Source organism: Pristiophorus japonicus, unplaced genomic scaffold, assembly GCF_044704955.1.
Source record: "Pristiophorus japonicus isolate sPriJap1 unplaced genomic scaffold, sPriJap1.hap1 HAP1_SCAFFOLD_278, whole genome shotgun sequence".
NCBI classification, from domain to species: domain Eukaryota; kingdom Metazoa; phylum Chordata; class Chondrichthyes; family Pristiophoridae; genus Pristiophorus; species Pristiophorus japonicus.
Window position 1 is genome coordinate 176,211 of NW_027252538.1, and position 20,515 is coordinate 196,725.

The 20,515-nt window shown below is 46.1% G+C and overlaps 2 protein-coding genes and 1 long non-coding RNA gene across 3 annotated transcripts in view; 1 reads left to right on the forward strand and 2 right to left on the reverse strand.

Annotated features, from left to right (window-relative positions):
* Nucleotides 1–20,515, reverse strand: part of LOC139247642 (zinc finger protein 664-like) — a 334,128-nt gene that overhangs the window by 160,784 nt on the left and 152,829 nt on the right. The window lies entirely within an intron of this gene.
* Nucleotides 1–20,515, forward strand: part of LOC139247648 (uncharacterized) — a 497,861-nt gene that overhangs the window by 73,363 nt on the left and 403,983 nt on the right. The gene's annotated exons all lie outside the window — the stretch shown is intronic.
* Nucleotides 1–20,515, reverse strand: part of LOC139247656 (zinc finger protein 585A-like) — a 126,359-nt gene that overhangs the window by 23,674 nt on the left and 82,170 nt on the right. The window contains exon 4 of the mRNA XM_070871749.1: nucleotides 15,055–15,891. Within this exon, the coding sequence (XP_070727850.1) occupies nucleotides 15,055–15,891 (837 nt within the window). The remainder of the gene's footprint in view (nucleotides 1–15,054; nucleotides 15,892–20,515) is intronic.

Genomic DNA, 20,515 nt, shown 5'->3' on the forward strand with positions numbered 1-20,515 from the left:
ATTACATTTGGTTCCCTCATCCAAATCATTTATATTGTGAATAGCTGGGGCGCAAGCACTGATCCCTGTGGTACCCCACTAGTCGCTGCCCGTTACCCCGAAAAAGACACGTTTATTCCTACTCTGTGTTTCCTGTCAGTTAATCAATTTTCAATCCATGTCAGTACATCATCCCCAATCCCATGTGCTTTAATTATGTTCCATAATCTATAGAATGTTGTAAGATGACAACCAATGCATCTACTATTTCCATGGCTACCTCTATTAGTACTCTGGGACGCAGATCATCAGGCCCTGGGGATTTATCTACCTTCAGTCCCATTAGTTTCTCCAGCACTATTTTCTTACTAATAATCATTTCCTTTAATTCCTCTTGCTCACTGGACCCTTGGTTCCCTCGCATTTCTGGGACATTATTTATGTCCTCTTCTGTGAAGACAGAACCAAAGTATTGATTTAATTGTTCTGCCATTTCCTTGTTCACCATTACACATTCTCCCGTTTCTACTGTAACTGACTGGTTTCTCTCCCTCGCCTCCTCTGAAGGTGCTGGCTATGTTAGATCTGGTCCTGTGTAATGAGACAGAATTTATCAACAATCTCCTAGTAAAGGATCCCCTTGGAATTATTGATCATAGCATGGTTGAATTTCAAATTCAGATGGAGGGTGAGAAAATTGCATCTCAAACCAGCGTACTGAGCTTAAATAAAGGAGACTACAAAGGTATGATGGCAGAGTTGGTTAAAGTAGACTGGGAAAATAGATTGAAGTGTAGGACGTTTGATGAACAGTGGCGTATATTTTGGAGATAGTTCATAACTCTCAAGACAAATATTTCCAGTGAGGAGGAAAGGGTGGAAAAGAAAAGATAGCCATCTGTGTCTAACTAAAGAAATAAAGGATGGTATCCAATTAAAAACAAGGACATACAAAGTGGCCAAAACTACTGGAAGGACAGAAGATTGGGAAGCTTTTAAAAGCCAGCAAAGAATGTTGGTGGATAGTCAAGGGGTTATGGAGGGGCGGAGGAACTTACCACAATCACAAAGGAGGTGGTACTCAGTAAGATAATGGGAGTAAAGGCGAATAAATCCTCTGGATCTGATGGCTTGCATCCTAGGGTCTTAAGAGAAGTAGCGGCAGGGATAGTGGATGCATTGGTTGTAATTTACCAAAATTCCCTAGATTCTGGGGATGTTCCAGCAGATTGGAAAACTGCAAGTGTAATGCCTCTATTTAAAAAAAGGAAATAGCCAAAAAGCAGGAAACTATAGACCAGTTAGCCTAACATCTGTGGTTGGAAAAATGTTGGAGTCCATTATTAAAGAAGTAGTAGCAGGGCATTTGGAAAAGCATAATTCAGTCAGGCAGAGTCAGTATGGATTTATGAAGGGGAAGCCATGTTTTACAAATTTTCTGGAGTTCTTTAAGGATGTGCTGAACAGGGTGGATAAAGGGGAACTAGTGGATGTGGTATATTTGGACTTTCAGAAGGCATTTGACAAGGTGCCACATAAAAGGTTACTGCATAAGATAAAAGTTCACGGGGTTGGGGGTAATATATTAGCATGGATAGAGGATTGGCTAACTAACAGAAAACAGAGAGTTGGGATAAATGGTTCATTCTCTGGTTGGAAACCAGTAACTAGTGGAGTGCCGCAGGAACCAGTGCTGGGACCCCAACTATTTACAATCTATATTAACGACTTGGATGAAGGGACCAATTGTAAGTAGCCAAGTTTGCTGATGATACAAAGATGGGAGAAAAAGCAATGTGTGAGAAGGACACAAAAAACCTGCAAAAGCTCAAACAGGCTAAGTGAGTAGGCAAAAATTTGGGAGATGGAGTATAATGTTGGAAAGTGAGGTTATGCACTTCGGCAGAAAAAAAAAATCGAGGAGCAAGTTATTATTTAAATGGAGAAAGATTGCAACGTGCAGCAGTACAGCGGGACCTGCGGGGTCCTGGTACATGAAACACAAAAGGTCAGTATACAGGCACAGCAGGTGATCAGGAAGGCCAATGAGATATTGGCCTTTATTGCAAAGGGGATGGAGTATAAAAGCAGGGAAGTCTAGCTACAGTTATACAGGGTATTAGTGAGGCATCACCTGGAATACTGCGTGCAGTTTTGGTTTCCATATTTAAGAAAAGATATATTTGCTTTGGAGGCAGTTCAGAGAAGGTTCACTTCTTGACAAGGTGGATGCAGAGAGGATGTTTCCACTGATGGGGGAGACTAGAACTAGGGGGCATAATCTTAGAATAAAGAGCCGCCTATTTAAAACGGAGATGAGGAGGAATTTCTTCTCTGAGGGTTGGAAATCTGTGGCATTCGCTGCCTCAGAGAGCTGTGGAAGCTGGGACATTGAATAAATTTAAGACAGAAAGAGACAGTTTTTTAACCAATAAGGGAATAGGGGGTTATGGGGAGCGGGCAGGGAAATGGACCTGAGTCCATCAGCGGAGCAGCCATGATCTTATTGAATGGTGGAGCAGGCTTGAGGGGCCATACGGCCTACTCCTGCTCCTAGTTCTTCTGCTGACTCTGGCTGGGTTCAGTTCTACACTCACTGGTTCCCCTCCCCTGAAGGTGCTGACTCTGTCTTGGTTCAGTTCTACACTCACTAGTTCCCCTCCCCTGAAGGTGCTGATTCTGTCTGGGTTCAGTTCCACACTCACTTGTTCCCCTCCTCTGAAGGTGCTGACTCTGTCTGGGTTCAGTTCTACACTCACTGGTTGCCCTCCCCTGAAGGTGCTGACTCTTGCTGGGTTCAGTTCTACACTCACTGGTTGCCCTCCCCTGAAGGTGCTGACTCTGGCTGGGTTCAGTTCTACACTCACTGGTTCCCCTCCCCTGAAGGTGCTGACTCTGGCTGGGTTCAGTTCTACACTCACTGGTTCCCCTCCCCTGAAGGTGCTGACTCTGTCTGGGTTCAGTTCTACACTCACTGGTTCCCCTCCCCTGAAAGTGCTGACTCTGGCTGGGCTCAGTTCTACACTCACTGGTTCCCCTCCCCTGAAGGTGCTGACTCTGGCTGGGTTCAGTCCCACACTCCCTGGTTCCCCTCCCCTGAAGGTGCTGACTCTGGCTGGGCTCAGTTCTACACTCACTGGTTCCCCTCCCCTGAAGGTGCTGACTCTGGCTGGGTTCAGTTCTACACTCCCTGGTTCCCTTCCCCTGAAGGTGCTGACTCTGGCTGGGTTCAGTTCTATACAGTGACATCATTCACTTTGTTCCTACACCAAGATGGCCGCGCATGCGCTTTGCTACTCACTGAATCAAAATGGCGGAGCGCTGAACCTGCCTTCCTGCATGAAGATGGCCGCCGATAGCCTGGGCCTGTGACCGGGAGAAAGCCCCGAAGCTGCAACCGCCGATGTTCCGGTTATTATTCCGAGCTTGCGGCGGGCACCGGTTGTTTATGAAGCCTCCCCGGCTCACCGCTGGTTCATTACTCCGCTCCGTCCCGCTGAAAACGACACTTCTGTGGAGTCTCTCAAACACGAGTCTCCTCCGCCATTACATGCACCGCGCATGCTCCAAACACAGCCAGGACCCGCGCCTGCGCACTGAGCTCCTGTGGTCTGCGTGCGGCACATTCTCCACCGCGGAGCATGCTGGGTACATAAGACCATGAGAAATAGGAGCAGGAGTGGGCCATACAGCCCCTTTCCCCATTCAATAAGATTTGATGGGACAGTGTAAGGGCAACTTTACTCCAGCCAACCCGTGCTGTACCTGTTCTGCAGTGTTTGATGGGACAGTGTACAGGGAGATTAACTCTGTGTCTAACCAATGCAGTACCTAACCTGGGAGTGTTTGGGACAGGCTGGAGGGAGATTTAATCTTTATATAACCCATGCTGTACCTGCCCTGGGAATGTCTGGTGAGACAGCGTAGAGGGACTTTTACTCTGCGTCTAACCTGTGTTGCATCTTACCTAGGAATAGTTGATGGGACAGTGTAGAGGGAGAAATGACTCTGCATTTATCCCGTGCTGTTCCTGCCCTGGAGTGTTTGGGGGAGGTAGACTCCATGTCTAACCTGTACTGTACTGGCCCTGGCAGTGTTTGATGGGACAATGTTGAGGGGGCTTTACTCTATATCTAACCTGTGCTGTGCATGCGCTGGGAATGTCTCGTGGGACAGTGCAGAGGAATCCTTGCTGTGTTTTTAATATGTGCTGTCCTGCCCTTGGACTGTTTAATGGGACAGTGTAGAGAAACATTTACTCTGTGTTTAAACCATGCTGTACTTCACGTGAGAGTGATGCAGCAGAGTGGAGGGACCTTTACTCTGTATCTATCCCATGCTGTACCTGTCCTGGAAGTGTTTGATGGGACAGTGTAGAGTGTGCTTTACTCATTATCTAACCCCGTGCTGTACTTGCCCTGGCAGTGTTTGATGGGGCAGTGCAGAGGGAGCTTTATTCTGTATCTAACCAATGCAGTATCTACTCTGGAATGCTTGGGACAGTGTAGAGGGGGATATACTCCGTATCTAACCTGTGTTGTATCTGCCCTTGGACTGTCTAGTGGGACAGTATTGAGGAAGCTTTACTTTGTATCTAAACAAGGCAAGTATATCCTTCCTTAGATAAGACGACCAAAACTGTGTACAGTACTCCAGGTGTATTCTCACCAAGGCACTGTACAATTGTAGAGTGAGGTTTGATAGGGTTACCCTTTATCTAAATTATGCTGTACCTGCCCTAGGATGTTTATTTGGAAAGTGTAGAGGGTGCTTTACTTAGTACCTAACCAATGCAGTACCTGCCCTGGAAGTGTTTGTTGGGACAGTGTAGAGTGAGCTTTACTCTGTATCTAATTCCTGCTGTACCTGCCCTGGGAATATTTGATGGGATAATGTAGAGAGAGCTTTACGCTGTACCCAACCCGTGCTGTACCTGCCCTGCGAGTGTTTGATGGGGCAGCGTAGACAGAGCTTTACTTTGTATCTAACCTGTGCTGTACCTGCCCTGCGAGTGTTTGATGGGACAGTGTAGACGGAGCTTTACTTTGTATCTAAGTGTGGATAAATGGGTAATTTTCCGGTTGGCAAACAGTGACTAGTGGGGTGCTGCAGGGATCGGTGCTGGGTCCTCAACTATTTACAATCTATATTCATGACTTGGATGAAGGGGCCAAGTGTAATGTAGCCAAGTTTGCTGATTACACAAAGATGGGTGGGAAAGCAAATTGTGAGCAGGACACAAAAAAATCTCCAAAGGAATACAGACAGGCTAAGTGAGTGGGCAAACATTTGGCAGATGGAGTATAATGTGGGAAAATATGGGGTTATTCACTAGGCGACAGTCTTAGAATAAGGAGCCGTCCATTTAAAACTGAAATGAGCAGAAATTTCTTCTGAGGTTTGTAAATCCATGAAATTCTCTGCCCCAGAGAGCTGTGGTGGCTAGCTCATTGAATAAATTAAAGGCGGAGATAGACGGATTTTTGAGTGATAAGGGAATAAAGTGTTATGGGGAGCGGGCAGGAAAGTGGAGCTGACCCCAAGATCAATCAGCCATGATCCAATTAAATGGCAGAGCAGTGTCGAGGGGCCAAGAGGCCTACTCCTGCTCCTATTTCTTATATTATAATCTACCCTGTGCTGTACCTGCCCTGAGAGTGTTTGATGGGACAATGTAGATGGACTTCAGTCTGTATCTAACCTGTGCTGTACCTGCCCTGGGAGTGTTGTTGGGACAATATAGAGGGAGCTTTACTCTGTATCTAACCCGTGCTGTATCCACCCGGGAATGCTTTGGACAGTGTTTTGTGGGGGCAGTGTAGAGGGAGCTTTATTCTGCATCTAACAAATGCTGTATCTGCCCTTGGAATGGTTGGGACAGTGTAGAGGGAGCTGTGCTCCGTGTCTAATCTGTGCTGTACCTGCCCTGGGAATGTCTGATGGAACAGTATAGAGTGAGCTTTACTCGATATTTAAACTATGTTGTACCTCCCCTGGGTGAATTTGATGGGACAATTCAGAGGGAGCTTTACTCTGTACCTAACCCGTGCTGTACCTGCCCTGGGAGTGTTTGATGGGGTAGTGCAGTCAGAGCTTTACTTTGTATCTGAGTTGGGATAAATGGGTCATTTTGCTGCTGGCAAACAGTGACTAGTGGGGTGCTGCAGGGATCGGTGCTGGGTCCTCAATTATTTACAATCTATATTAATGACTTGGATGAAGGGAGAGTGTAATGTAGCCAAGTTTGCTGATGATACAAAGATGGGTGGGAAAGCAAATTGTGAGGACACAAAAAATCTGCAAAGGGATATAGACAGGGTAAGTGAGTGGGCAAAGATTTGGCAAATGGAGTATAATGTGGGAAAATGTGAGATTATCCACCTTGGCAGAAACAATAGAAAAGCAAATTATAATTTAAATGGAGAAAAATTGCAAAGTGCTGCAGTACAGAGACACCTGGGGGTCGTTGTGCATGAAACACAAAAGGTTACTATGCAGGTACAGCAAGTAATCAGGAAGGCAAATGGAATGTTGGCCTTTATTGGAAGGGGGATAGAGTATAAAAGCAGAGAAGTACTTCTACAACTGTACAGGGTATTGGTGAGGCCACACCTAGAGTACAGCGTACAGTTTTGGCCTCCGTATTTAAGGAAGGATATACTTTCACTGGAGGCTGTTCAGAGAAGGTTCACTAGGTTGATTCCGGAGATGAGGGAGTTGACTAATGAAGGTAGGTTGGACTTATATCCATTGGCATAGAGAAGAATGAGAGGTGATCTTATCGAAACAGAGTCTCAGAATAAGAGGCCGCACATTTAAAACTGAGATGAGCAGGAATTTCTTCTCTGAGGGTTGTCAATCTATGGAATTCTCTGCTCCAGAGAGCGGTGGAGGATGGGTCATTGAATAAATTTAAGGTGGAGATAGATAGATTTTTGAGCGATAAGTGTTATGGGGAGTGGGCAGGAAAGAGGAGCTGAGTCCATGATCAAATCAGCCAGGATCCTATTAAATGGTGGAGCAGGCCCGAGGGGCCAAGTGGGCTACTCCTGCCCTTGGAATGTCTGGTGGGACAGTGTTGAGGGAGCTTTACTCTGTATCTAAGCAAGGTAACTATAGCCTTCCTTAGATAAGGATGCCAAAACTGTGTACAGTACTCCAGGTGTGGTCTCACCAAGGCCATGTACAATTGTAGAGCGAGGTTTGAGAGTGGATTACCCTGTATCTAAATTATGCTGTACCTGCCCTAGGAGTGTTTATTTGGACAGTGCAGAGGGAGCATTACTTAGTGTCTAACTGATACAGTACTTGCTCTGGGAGTGTTTGAGGGGACAGAGTAGAGGGAGCTTTACTCTGTATCTAACCCCATGCTGTACCTGCCCTCGGATTGTTTGTTGGGACAGCATGGAGGAAGAAATTACTTTGTATTTATCCCGTGCAGTACATGTGGTGGGCATGTTTGATGGGACAGCATAGAGTGAGCTTTACTCTGTTCCTGACCCGTGCTGTACATGCCTGGGAGTATTTGATGGGACATTGTAGAGCGAGCTTTACTCTGTATATATTCCTGCCCTGTGAGTTGATGCGACAGCGTAGAGGAAGCTTTATTCTGTATCCAGCAAATGCAGTATCTACCCTGGAATATTGGGACAGGTTAGAGGGAGATATACTCTGTATCTAACCTGTGTTGTACCTGCCCTTGGAATGTCTGGTGGGACAGTATTGAGGAAGCTTTACTCTGTATCTTAGCAAGGCAAGTATATCCTTCCTTAGATAAGGAGACCAAAACTGTGCACAGTATTCCAGTTATCTCACCAAGGCCATGTACAATTGTAGAGCGAAGTTATAGAGAGAATTACACTTTATCTAAAGAGGGATGAGGTCCTACGAAACGAATTTAAGGAGCTAGGAGCTAAATTAAAAAGTAGGACCTCAAAAGTAGTAATCTCGGGATTGCTACCAGTGCCACGTGATAGTCAGAGTAGGAATCGCAGGATAGCGCAGATCAATACGTGGCTTGAGCAGTGGTGCAACAGGGAGGGATTCAAATTCCTGGGGCATTGGAACCGGTTCTGGGGGAGGTGGGACCAGTACAAACCGGACGGTCTGCACCTGGGCAGGACCGGAACCAATGTCCTAGGGGGAGTGTTTGCTAGTGCTGTTGGGGAGGATTTAAACTGATATGGCAGGGGGATGGGAACCAATGCAGGGAGACAGAGGGAAACAAAAAAGAGGCAAAAGCAAAAGACAGAAAGGAGATGAGGAAAAGTGGAGGGCAGAGAAACCCAAGGCAAAGAACAAAAAGGGCCACTGTACAGCAAAATTCTAAAAGGACAAAGGGTGTTAAAAGAACAAGCCTGAAGGCTTTGTGTCTTAATGCAAGGAGTATCCGCAATAAAGTGGATGAATTAACTGTGCAAATAGATGTTAACAAATATGATGTGATTGGGATTACGGAGACGTGGCTCCAGGATGATCAGGGCTGGGAACTCAACATCCAGGGGTATTCAACATTCAGGAAAGATAGAATAAAAGGAAAAGGAGGTGGGGTAGCATTGCTGGTTAAGGAGCAAATTAAGGCAATAGTTCGGAAGGACATTAGCTTGGATGATGTGGAATCTATATGGGTAGAGCTGCAGAATACCAAAGGACAAAAAACGTTAGTGGGAGTTGTGTACAGACCTCCAAACAGTAGTAGTGATGTTGGGGAGGGCATCAAACATGAAATTAGGGGTGCGTGCAATAAAGGTGCAGCAGTTATAATGGGTGACTTTAATATGCACATAGATTGGGTTAACCAAACTGGAAGCAATACGGTAGAGGAGGATTTCCTGGAGTGCATAAGGGATGGTTTTTTAGACCAATATGTCGAGGAACCAACTAGGGGGGAGGCCATCTTAGACTGGGTGTTGTGTAATGAGAGAGGATTAATTAGCAATCTCGTTGTGCGAGGCCCCTTGGGGAAGAGTGACCATAATATGGTGGAATTCTGCATTAGGATGGAGAATGAAACAGTTAATTCAGAGACCATGGTCCAGAACTTAAAGAAGGCTAACTTTGAAGGTATGAGGCGTGAATTGGCTAGGATAGATTGGCGAATGATACTGAAGGGGTTGACTGTGGATGGGCAATGGCAGACATTTAGAGACCGCATGGATGAACTACAACAATTGTACATTCCTGTCTGTCGTAAAAGTAAAAAAGGGAAGGTGGCTCAACCGTGGCTATCAAGGGAAATCAGGGATAGCATTAAAGCCAAGGAAGTGGCATACAAATTGGCCAGAAATAGCAATGAACCCGGGGACTGGGAGAAATTTAGAACTCAGCAGAGGAGGACAAAGGGTTTGATTAGGGCAGGGAAAATGGAGTACGAGAAGAAGCTTGCAGGGAACATTAAGACGGATTGCAAAAGTTTCTATAGATATGTAAAGAGAAAAAGGTTAGTAAAGACAAACGTAGGTCCCCTGCAGTCAGAATCAGGGGAAGTCATAACGGGGAACAAAGAAATGGCGGACCAATTGAACAAGTACTTTGGTTCGATATTCACTGAGGAGGACACAAACAACCTTCCGGATATAAAAGGGGTCGGAGGGTCTAGTAAGGAGGAGGAACTGAGGGAAATCCTTATTAGTCGGGAAATTGTGTTGGGGAAATTGATGGGATTGAAGGCCGATAAATCCCCAGGGCCTGATGGACTGCATCCCAGAGTACTTAAGGAGGTGGCCTTGGAAATAGTGGATGCATTGACAGTCATTTTCCAACATTCCATTGACTCTGGATCAGTTCCTATGGAGTAGAGGGTAGCCAATGTAACCCCACTTTTTAAAAAAGGAGGGAGAGAGAAAACAGGGAATTACAGACCGGTCAGCCTGACAGCGGTAGTGGGTAAAATGATGGAATCAATTATTAAGGAGGTCATCGCAGTGCATTTGGAAAGAGGTAATATGATAGGTCCAAGTCAGCATGGATTTGTGAAAGGGAAATCATGCTTGACAAATCTTCTGGAATTTTTTGAGGATGTTTCCAGTAGAGTGGACAAGGGAGAACCAGTTGATGTGGTATATTTGGACTTTCAGAAGGCTTTCGACAAGGTCCCACACAAGAGATTAATGTGCAAAGTTAAAGCACATGGGATTGGGGGTAGTGTGCTGACATGGATTGAGAACTGGTTGTCAGACAGGAAGCAAAGAGTAGGAGTAAATGGGGACTTTTCAGAATGGCAGGCAGTGACTAGTGGGGTACCGCAAGGTTCTGTGCTGGGGCCCCAGCTGTTTACACTGTACATTAATGATTTAGACGAGGGGATTAAATGTAGTATCTCCAAATTTGCGGATGACACTAAGTTGGGTGGCAGTGTGAGCTGCAAGGAGGATTCTATGAGGCTGCAGAGCGACTTGGATAGGTTAGGTGAGTGGGCAAATGCATGGCAGATGAAGTATAATGTGGATAAATGTGAGGTTATCCACTTTGGTGGTAAAAACAGAGAGACAGACTATTATCTGAATGGTGACAGATTAGGAAAAGGGCAGGTGCAGCGAGACCTGGGTGTCATGGTACATCAGTCATTGAAGGTTGGCATGCAGGTACAGCAGGCGGTTAAGAAAGCAAATGGCATGTTGGCCTTCATAGCGAGGGGATTTGAGTACAAGGGCAGGGAGGTGTTGCTACAATTGTACAGGGCCTTGGTGAGGCCACACCTGGAGTATTGTGTACAGTTTTGGTCTCCTAACCTGAGGAAGGACATTCTTGCTATTGAGGGAGTGCAGCGAAGGTTCACCAGACTGATTCCCGGGATGGCGGGACTGACCTATCAAGAAAGATTGGATCAACTGGGCTTGTATTCACTGGAGTTCAGAAGAATGAGAGGGGACCTCATAGAAACGTTTAAAATTCTGACGGGGTTAGACAGGTTAGATGCAGGAAGAATGTTCCCAATGTTGGGGAAGTCCAGAACCAGGGAACACAGTCTAAGGATAAGGGGGAAGCCATTTAGGACCGAGATGAGGAGGAATTTCTTCACCCAGAGAGTGGTGAACCTGTGGAATTCTCTACCACAGAAAGTTGTTGAGGCCAATTCACTAAATATATTCAAAAAGGAGTTAGATGAAGTCCTTACTACTAGGGGAATCAAGGGGTATGGTGAGAAAGCAGGAATGGGGTACTGAAGTTGCATGTTCAGCCATGAACTCATTGAATGGCGGTGCAGGCTAGAAGGGCCGAATGGCCTACTCCTGCACCTATTTTCTATGTTTCTATGTTTCTATGCTGTACCTGCGCTAGGAGTTTTTATTTGAACAGTGTAGAGGGAGCTTTACTTAATATCTAACCAATGCAGTACCTGCCCTGGGAGTGTTTGATGGGACAGTGTAGAGGGAGCTTTACTTAATATCTAACCAATGCTGTACCTGCCCTGGGAGAGTTTGATGGGACAGTGTAGAGGGAGCTTTACTGTATAACTAATCCGTGTTGTACCTGCCCTAGGAGTGTTTGGGATATTGTCGACTGAGATTTACTCTGCATCAACCCTGGTAGTGTTTGGGACAGGATGGAATGAGACTTGCTCTGTATCTAACCCGTGCAGTACCGGTAGTCCTGACATCAGTAGCAGGGAAAACGCTAGAATCTCATATTAAGCACATGATAACTGCACACTTCAGAAGTAATAACAGGATTGGGCAGAATCAACACGGATTTATGAAAGGGAAATTGTACTTGACAAAACTGTTAGTGTTTTTTGAGGTTGTAACTAGCATGATAGATAAGGTGGAACCACTGGATGTGGTGTACTTAGATTTACAGAAGGCATTCGATGAGGTGCCATACAAGAGTTTAGTAAACAAAATTAGGGCTCATGGGATTGGACGTAACATACTAGCAAGGTTGAGGGATTGGTTAACGGACAGAAAACAGAGAGTAGGAATAAACGGGTCATTCCGGGTTGGTAGGCTGTAACTGGTGGGGTGCTGCTAGCATGCAAAGCTAGTTGGGAATGTAAGTTGTGAGGAGGATAAAAAGATGTTTCAAGGGGATATATACAGGCTCAGTGAGTGGGCAAGAACATGGCAAATGGAATATCATGTGAATAAATGTTAAGTTATACACTTATAGTAAAAATAGAAAGGCAGAGTATTTTTTTTAAATGGTGAGAGATCGGGAAATGTTGGTGTTCAGAGGGACCTGGGACACAAATTGCTAAAAGTTAATATGCAGGAACAGCAAGCAATTAAGAAAGCAAATGGTATATTGGCCTTTATTACAAGAGCATTTGAGTATAAGAGTAAAGATGTCTTGCTGCAATTATACAGGGCCCTGGTGAAATCGCACCTGGAGTATTGTGCACAGTTTTGGTCTCCTTACCTAAGGAAAGATAAACTTGCTATAGAGGGAGTGCAACGAAGGTTCACCGGACTGATTGCTGGGATGGGGGGGATTGTCCTATGAGAGATTGAGTAGACTAGGCCTATATTCTCTAGCATTTAATGAGTGGCAATGCCCACATCCCATGAACTAATTTTAAAAAGAGATGAGTGAAGTGTTTAAATTTGATCAAGGACACCAGCCAAATTATTAGAGACACACCCTGTCCTCAGGACCTGTGTCCAGGGGAGAAGCTGATGGGTTCAGCTGATCATCTTTGGGCTAAATGTTGTGCTCATCGAGTTGAGTACCTCATGCCCAGCATCAAACACTCTTCAATCAGGCACAGTACGGGTTAGATATGGAGTGAACCCATCGGTCGCTCCCTGACACAGATACTGAGGGACAGGGAGTGTCCGGGACAATGACATTTCTCACTCAATAAGATATAAATTGATCCTGCACCTCTCCCCATTAATCCTGGGCTCCACATGGGTTGAATACTGCTCCTGTTTCTCTTCCTGTAACAGCAATGAGCTCAACCCAGCCCATAATGAGCAGGGCTCAGGGAGGTTGGTTGCTAGGCACTGCAGTGATGTCATAAAGCAGGGCCATTCCTTGCCCCTTTAAAGGTGGAGAGCTGGGACATCCTGTCTCAACACACATCCCCCTCTGTTCATACTGAGAATCCCCGGGGAAGGCCCAAGATCCAGAGTGTGGAACACAACCAAGGGGGAAAGAGGAGGAGAGAAGGGGAGGTAAATCAAGGAGTTGGGACTGAGGGACACCAAGCTTCAGTTTTAGAGCCTGTAGACTTCCGGAGGGGAAGAGCGAGTTCTGTAGTTTTCAGGATTCAGGGAGAGAACAAGGAACAGATGGGGAAACTGGTGTGGATTCCAGCACAGTGAGGATGTAGGGGGAGGGAGATTGTGTCGGGCTGTGTATTAGGCGTGTAGGAGGGACAAGAGAGGAAAGGTCAGAGGAGCAATTACTGCAGCAGTGTCCATCAATAGTGAGAGAGAGAAGGTGGGGGTCAGAGTGGGCCCTGGACAGGCCGGTAAACTGTTTGTTTGTTGTGACCAGCTTTTCTTCTGTCACAAATAGCCTCCTGTAGCCCAGTGACACAAACAGCCCATTAAACGCCACCAAAGGTCTCCCTTTGTGAAACATTGGCTGTTGTTAAAGCTTCTCATTCTGACTCGCTCGCAGTGAGACAGTATTCACTGTCCCTTTTATTTTATGGGCTTCATCTTTGCTGGTATTGGTAACAAGCCCGGGATCACTAAACACAAAACCCAGTCTGTTAATCACTTCCAGCTACTGGACTTAACGTGTACCCCACAGCATCTCTCTCTCCTTCAATGTGTGAATAGAGCATCACGCCTGCAAAGCTGGTTTAAGTTTATATCCAGGCAGCAAATCTATTTAAGAAAAGCCTGCAGGCCGATGAGATACTGTTCAGGTGCCAGTGTACAGCTGGTTTGCCCGGCATTTTGCCTGTAATGGAACATAACTGAACATTTCTCCCAGTGTAACCTTTGCTGTAATGAAATGTGTCTTTTAATAAGCCTCACGTTCTTGCTCATGTCTGCTGCAATTGTGTAGAAAGGGGGTGTGTGAAGTGATGGTTTTTGTATGGAGATGTGAAGCAAGGAAACGCTATCTGTGTATGGCAGTGACACAGCCTTGTGGTCACAGGCAGAACAATGCAGCGATATCCTTGTGGTTATTGTTTGAGCAGGGTCAGTTCATGAATGCTCAAGCTAAGAGGTGCCAGGGATGGGGAGCAGCAGCAGTAAATAAAAGCTAAATGTAAATTCTGATGTAGTTTATCTTCATTTATTCCTATATTAATAGCTTTTGCTGAATGTGGCCCATGCCAAGTGCCAGGATATTGGATAAGGCCCATCATAGAAAATGAGTTTGACATCCTGAGGTAGACAATGTCAACTGGATTCCCCCATCCACCAACCTAACAGCTTCTTTACAAACTCAAGTTAGTTTGTAAGACATGACCATGTTTACCAGAATCCGTGTTCAGTATCTCTAATGGCCCCTTCCCTTTCCCCATGATCGAAAACAGCATCTCTCCGGATCCCTTCAAGCACCTTCCCATAATCGAGGTCACGTTGATGGGCCTTCAGTTCACGAGTTCTGACTTGTGCCCAATTTGGAAAATGGGAACTACGTGTGCTACCTTCCAATCTCAGGGAACAATCCCTGACTCTACTGAGCTGTTGGAGATATGGGCAAAGGACTGACAGAGCACCTGTCCCATCTCTTTAAACACCCGTCCCATCTCTTTAAACACCCTTGTCTGGATATCATCCACACCTTGCACGCATCAAGATTAACCCACATGGCGACTTTGCTGTCAGTGAAGAGAGATGAGAATGACCAAAGTGCCATTTGGCCCTCTCAGTGTGACCCTAAAGGACTGTGTCCAGACCCCCCCCCCATACGATGCTCTCCCCAGATTGTCCCCTCTGAGCTCCAGCCAGCTGATGCTAAACACTCCGGTGGGAAAGACAAAAAATCCACAGCAATGTGTTGAAAGCAACACTAATTTATTTGTATATATCCCAAATATTAAACTCCAGTCCAGTTACAGGCGTTATTAACATCAGCGGAAACAAACTCCAACTGTCAGAATGAATACGATTCAGTCGGGATGTGATTAACAGCAGCAATAACAGCAGAATCCAACCTCTGCAATCACTTGTGAACTCGCTGGTGTGTCAGCAGGTTGGATGACTGAGTGAATCCCTTCCCACACTCCGAACAGGTGAATGGCCTCTCTCCAGTGTGAACTCGCTGGTGTTTCAGCAGGTCAGATGAATAAGTGAATCCCTTCCCACACTCAGAGCAAATGAACGGCCTCTCCCCAGTGTGAATTCGCTGGTGTCTCAGCAGGTCGGCTGACCAAGTGAATGCTTTCCCACATTCGGAGCAGGTGAACAGCCTCTCCCCAGTGTGAACTCGCTGGTGTTTCAGCAGGTCAGATGAATAAGTGAATCCCTTCCCACACTCAGAGCAAATGAACGGCCTCTCCCCAGTGTGAACTCGCTGGTGTCTCAGCAGGGCGGCTGACCAAGTGAATCCTTTCCCACATTCGGAGCAGGTGAACAGCCACTCCCCAGTGTGAACTCGCTGGTGCCTCAGTAGGTCGGCTGACCAAGTGAATCCCTTCCCACAATCGGAGCAGGTGAATGGCCTCTCCCCAGTGTGAACTCGCTGGTGTGTCAGCAGGTTGGATGACCGAGTGAATCGTTTCCCACAATCGGAGCAGGTGAATGGCCTCTCCCCAGTGTGAACTCTCCGATGTGTTTCAAGCTGGGATGGGTAGTTGAAACATTTCCCACAGTCCCCACATTTACATGTTTTCTCCCCATTGTGACTGCACTTGTGTCTCTCCAGGCTGGATGATCGGCTGAAGCCTTGTTCACACACGGAGCACGTGTACCGTTTCTCCCCGCTGTGAACGGTGCTTTTTGCTTCCATGGTCAAAGGCCGATGATATTCCATTCCCGATGAATCGAGTGACTCCGTCAGATCTTAATGTGATGTTTGGTTTGAGCCTCCGGTCGACAAATCCTCCCTGTTTAATACCCTGTAAGTGAATTTCAAACAGGAAAAAGGGTGGGTGAGAGAGAACCCACAAAAACACAAAGGCAGGTTGTGAAATTGAGCTGAATGAACCTGGTTATTTGTGCAGCCGTCAGCAGAAAAAAAGTGACCATGAAAGCTGTCGGATTGTCGTAAAAACCCAACTGGTCACTAATGTCCTTCAGGGACGGGAACCCACCACCCGGTCTGGGCCTACACAAGACTCTGGCCTCTATGGGAGGAGAGAGAGGTGGGCGGGGCGAAGAGGAGGGACTTTATACATCTGCAAATCAACCAGAACTTTGACAGAACCTCCCAAACCCGCAACCTCTCCCACCTAGATGGACCAGGGCAGCAGGTGCATGGGAAATCCATCACCTCCAAGTTCCCCTCCAAGACTCTCACCATCCTGACTTGGGCTTATATCACCGTTCCTACATCGTTACTGGGTGAAAATCCTGGAACTCCTCACCTAACAGCATGGTGGGAGGACCTTCACCACACGGACTGCAGCGGTTCGAGAAGGCCCACCATCACCTTGTCAATGAGCAAATGGAAATTGGAAATATATTCTGACCTTACTAGCGACACCCACATCCCAAGAATGGGTTAAAACAAATTTGTACATTGAACACCTCTACAGAAATACTTGTTCCTAAACCAATACTCTTCTACATTGTGCGGGCAGTGTGTGTTTCGCAGCTTAATCTCCCCTAGAATCCACCGCCGTTGACAGGCTCTCATCGGAAATTGTTGGGCCCGACTGGGCTCAGAGGTACTGGGGGTGAAACCCAGCAGTTTCTCCCCCCCCCTCTCCACTCCAGCTCAAACTGATGCAACAAACAGACCCACACAGGAGGCCAGGGAGCGACTTCCGCATCCAGTGCCCACCCTGATACAGAGCGGCTCTGGATTGGTCGCTCTGTGTTTCCAGTATCGATGCACTTCAGATCAGCCTGTGAGGGAGAAGGGAATAGAGGCTTATGCTGATAGAGTTAGAACCATCGAATCAGAGAATGGTTACAGCACAGAAGACCGTTCGGCCCATCGAGCCCGTGCCAGCTCTCTGCAAGAGCACCTCAGCTAGTCCCACTGCCCCGCCCTTACCCCACAGCCCTGCAAATGTTTTTCTTTCAGAAACTTATCCAACTCCCTTTTGAAAGCCGTGATTGAGTCTGCCTCCACCACCCTTTCAGGCCGTGCATTCTAGATATTAACCATTCACTACGCAAAAGGCTTTTTTCTTGTGTTGCCTTTGGTTCTTTTGCCAATTGTCTTAAATCTGTGTCCTCTGGTTCTCGACCCTTCTGCCAATGGGAACAGTATCTCGCTATCTACTCTGGCAAGACCCCTCTTAATTTTGAACACCTCTATCAAATCCCCTCTCAATCTTCCCTGCTCTAAGGAGAACATACGAACATAAGAAATAAGAGCGGGAGTAGAACATTTGGCCCCTCGAGCCTGCTCCATCATTCAATAAGATAATGGCTGATCTGATCATGGACTCAGCTCCACTTCCCTCCCACTCCCCATAAACCTTTACTCCCTTATTGCTCAAAAATCTGTCTATCTCCGCCTTCCAGCAGGAAGAGCAGTGCAAGGAATATAGTGCAGGGGTCCCCTGCGGTCATCCCCCTGCAATACAGATACACCGTTTTGAGTACTGTTGAGGGGGATAACTCATCAGGGGAGGGCAGCAGCAACCAAGTTCATGGCACCGTGGCAGGCTATGCTGCACAGGAGGGCAGGAAAAAGAGTGGGAGAGCGATAGTGATAGGGGATTCAATTGTAAGGGGAATAGATAGACATTTCTGCAGCAGCAACCGAGACTTCAGGATGGTATGTTGCCTCCCTGGTGCAAGGGTCAATGATGTCTCGGAGCGGGTGCAGGACATTCTGAAAAGGGAGGGAGAACAGCCAGTTGTCGTGGTGCACATTGGTACCAACGATATAGGTTAAAAAAAGGGATGAGGTCCTACGAGGCAAATTTAAGGAGCTAGGAGCTAAATTAAAACGTAGGACCTCAAAAGTAGTAATCTCGGGATTGCTACCAGTGCCACATGCTAGTCAGAGTAGGAATCGCAGGATAGCGCAGATGAATAAGTGGCTTGAGCAGTGGTGCAGCAGGGAGGGATTCAAATTCCTGGGGCATTGGAACCGGTTCTGGGGGAGGTGGGACCAGTACAAGCCGGACGGTCTGCACCTAGGCAGGACCGGAACCAATGTCCTAGGGGAAGTATTTGCTAGTGCTGTTGGGGAGGAGTTAAACTAATATGGCAGGGGGATGGGAACCAATGCAGGGAGACAGGGAAACAAAAAGGAGACAAAAGCAAAAGACAGAAAAGAGATGAGTAAAAGTGAAGGGCAGAGAAACCCAAGGCAAAAAACAAAAGGGCCACTGTGCAGCAAAATTCAAAAGGGTCAAAGTGTAATAAAAAGGCAAGCATGAAAGCTCGGTGCCTCAATGCAAAGAGCTTTCGGAACACAGGAGAGGGCTCTATGCTAGTTAGAATGGGTGAGAGCTCAGATGAACAGGATCCCAAGAAAGAATGCAAAAGGCAGGAGGCAACAGAGCAGAGTAGCACTGGGATAAGTGTAAACCACAAGGTGATAGGAAGGGACAATATGTATGAATATAAAGGGGCTGCAGGAGGGGTCAAAACTAAAAATCATGGTTTAAAAACTAGTATTAAAACACTCTACCTAAACGCACGCTGCATTCGAAATAAAGTAAATGAGTTGACGGCACAAATCATTACAAATGGGTATGATTTGGTGGCCATTACAGAAACATGGTTGCAGGATGGCCAAGACTGGGAATTAAACATACAGGGGTATCTGACAATTCAGAAAGATAGACAAGAAGGGAAAGGAGGTGGGGTAGCTCTGTTAATAAAGGAAGATATCAGGGCAGTTGTGAGAGACGATATTGGCTCTAATGAACAAAATGTTGAATCATTGTGGGTGGAGATTAGAGATAGTAAGGGGAAAAAGTCACTGGTGGGCGTAGTTTATAGGTCTCCAAATAATAACTTCATGGTGGGGTGGGCAATAATCAAGGGAATAATGGAGGCATGTGAAAAAGGAACGGCAGTAATCATGGGGGATTTTAACCTACATATCGATTGGTCAAATCAAATCGCACGGGATAGCCTTGAGGAGGAATTCATAGAATGCATACGGGATTGTTTCTTAGAACAGTATGTTACAGAACCTACAAGGGAGCAAGCCATCTTGGATCTGGTCCTGTGTAATGAGACAGGAATAATAAATGATCTGCGATTAAAAGATCCTCTCGGAATGAGTGATCACAGTATGGTTGAATTTGTAATACAGATTGAGGTTGAGGAAGTAGTGTCTCAAACCAGCGTACTATGCTTAAACAAAGGTGACTACAGTGGGATGAGGGCAGAGTTGGCTAAAGTAGACTGGAAACACAGACTAAACGGTGGCACAATTGAGGAACAGTGGAGGACTTTTAAGGAGCTCTTTCATAGTGCTCAACAAAAATATATTCCAGTGAAAAAGGGCGGTAAGAGAAGGGATAACCAGCCATGGATAAGCAAGGAAATAAAGGAGAGTATCAAATTAAAAACCAATGCGTATAAGGTGGCCAAGGTTAGTGGGAAACTAGAAGATTGGGAAAATTTTAAACGACAGCAAAGAATGACTAAGAAAGCAATAAAGAAAGGAAAGATAGATTACGAAAGTAAACTTGCGCAAAACATAAAAACAGATAGTAAAAGCTTTTACACATATATAAAACGGAAAAGAGTGACTAAAGTAAATGTTGGTCCCTTAGAAGATGAGAAAGGGGATTTAATAATGGGAAATGTGGAAATGGCTGAGACCTTAAACAATTAAATTGCTTCGGTCTTCACAGTGGAAGACACAAAAAACCATGCCAGAAATTGCTGGTCACGGGAATGTGGGAAGGGAGGACCTTGAGATAATCACTATCACTAGGGGGGTAATGCTGGACAGGCTAATGGGACTCAAGGTAGACAAGTCCCCTGGTCCTGATGAAATGCATCCCAGGGTATTAAAAGAGATGGCGGAAGTTATAGCAGATTCATTCGTTATAATCTACAAAAATTCTCTGGACTCTGGGGAGGTACCAGCGGATTGGAAAGCAGCAAATGTAACGCCTCTGTTTAAAAAAGGGGGCAGACAAAAGGCAGGTAACTATAGGCCGGTTAGTTTAACATCTATAGTGGGGAAAATGCTTGAAGCTATCATTAAAGAAGAAATAGCGGGACATCTAGATAGGAATAGTGGAATCAAGCAGACGCAACATGGATTCATGAAGGGGAAATCATGTTTAACTAATTTACTGGAATTCTTTGAGGATATAACGAGCATGGTGGATAGAGGTGTACCGATGGATGTGGTTTATTTAGATTTCCAAAAGGCATTCGATAAGGTGCCACACAAAAGGTTACTGCAGAAGATAAAGGTACGCGGAGTCAGAGGAAATGTATTAGCATGGATAGAGAATTGGCTGGCTAACAGAAAGCAGAGAGTCGGGATAAATGAGTCCTTTTCGGGTTGGAAATCGGTGGTTAGTGGTGTG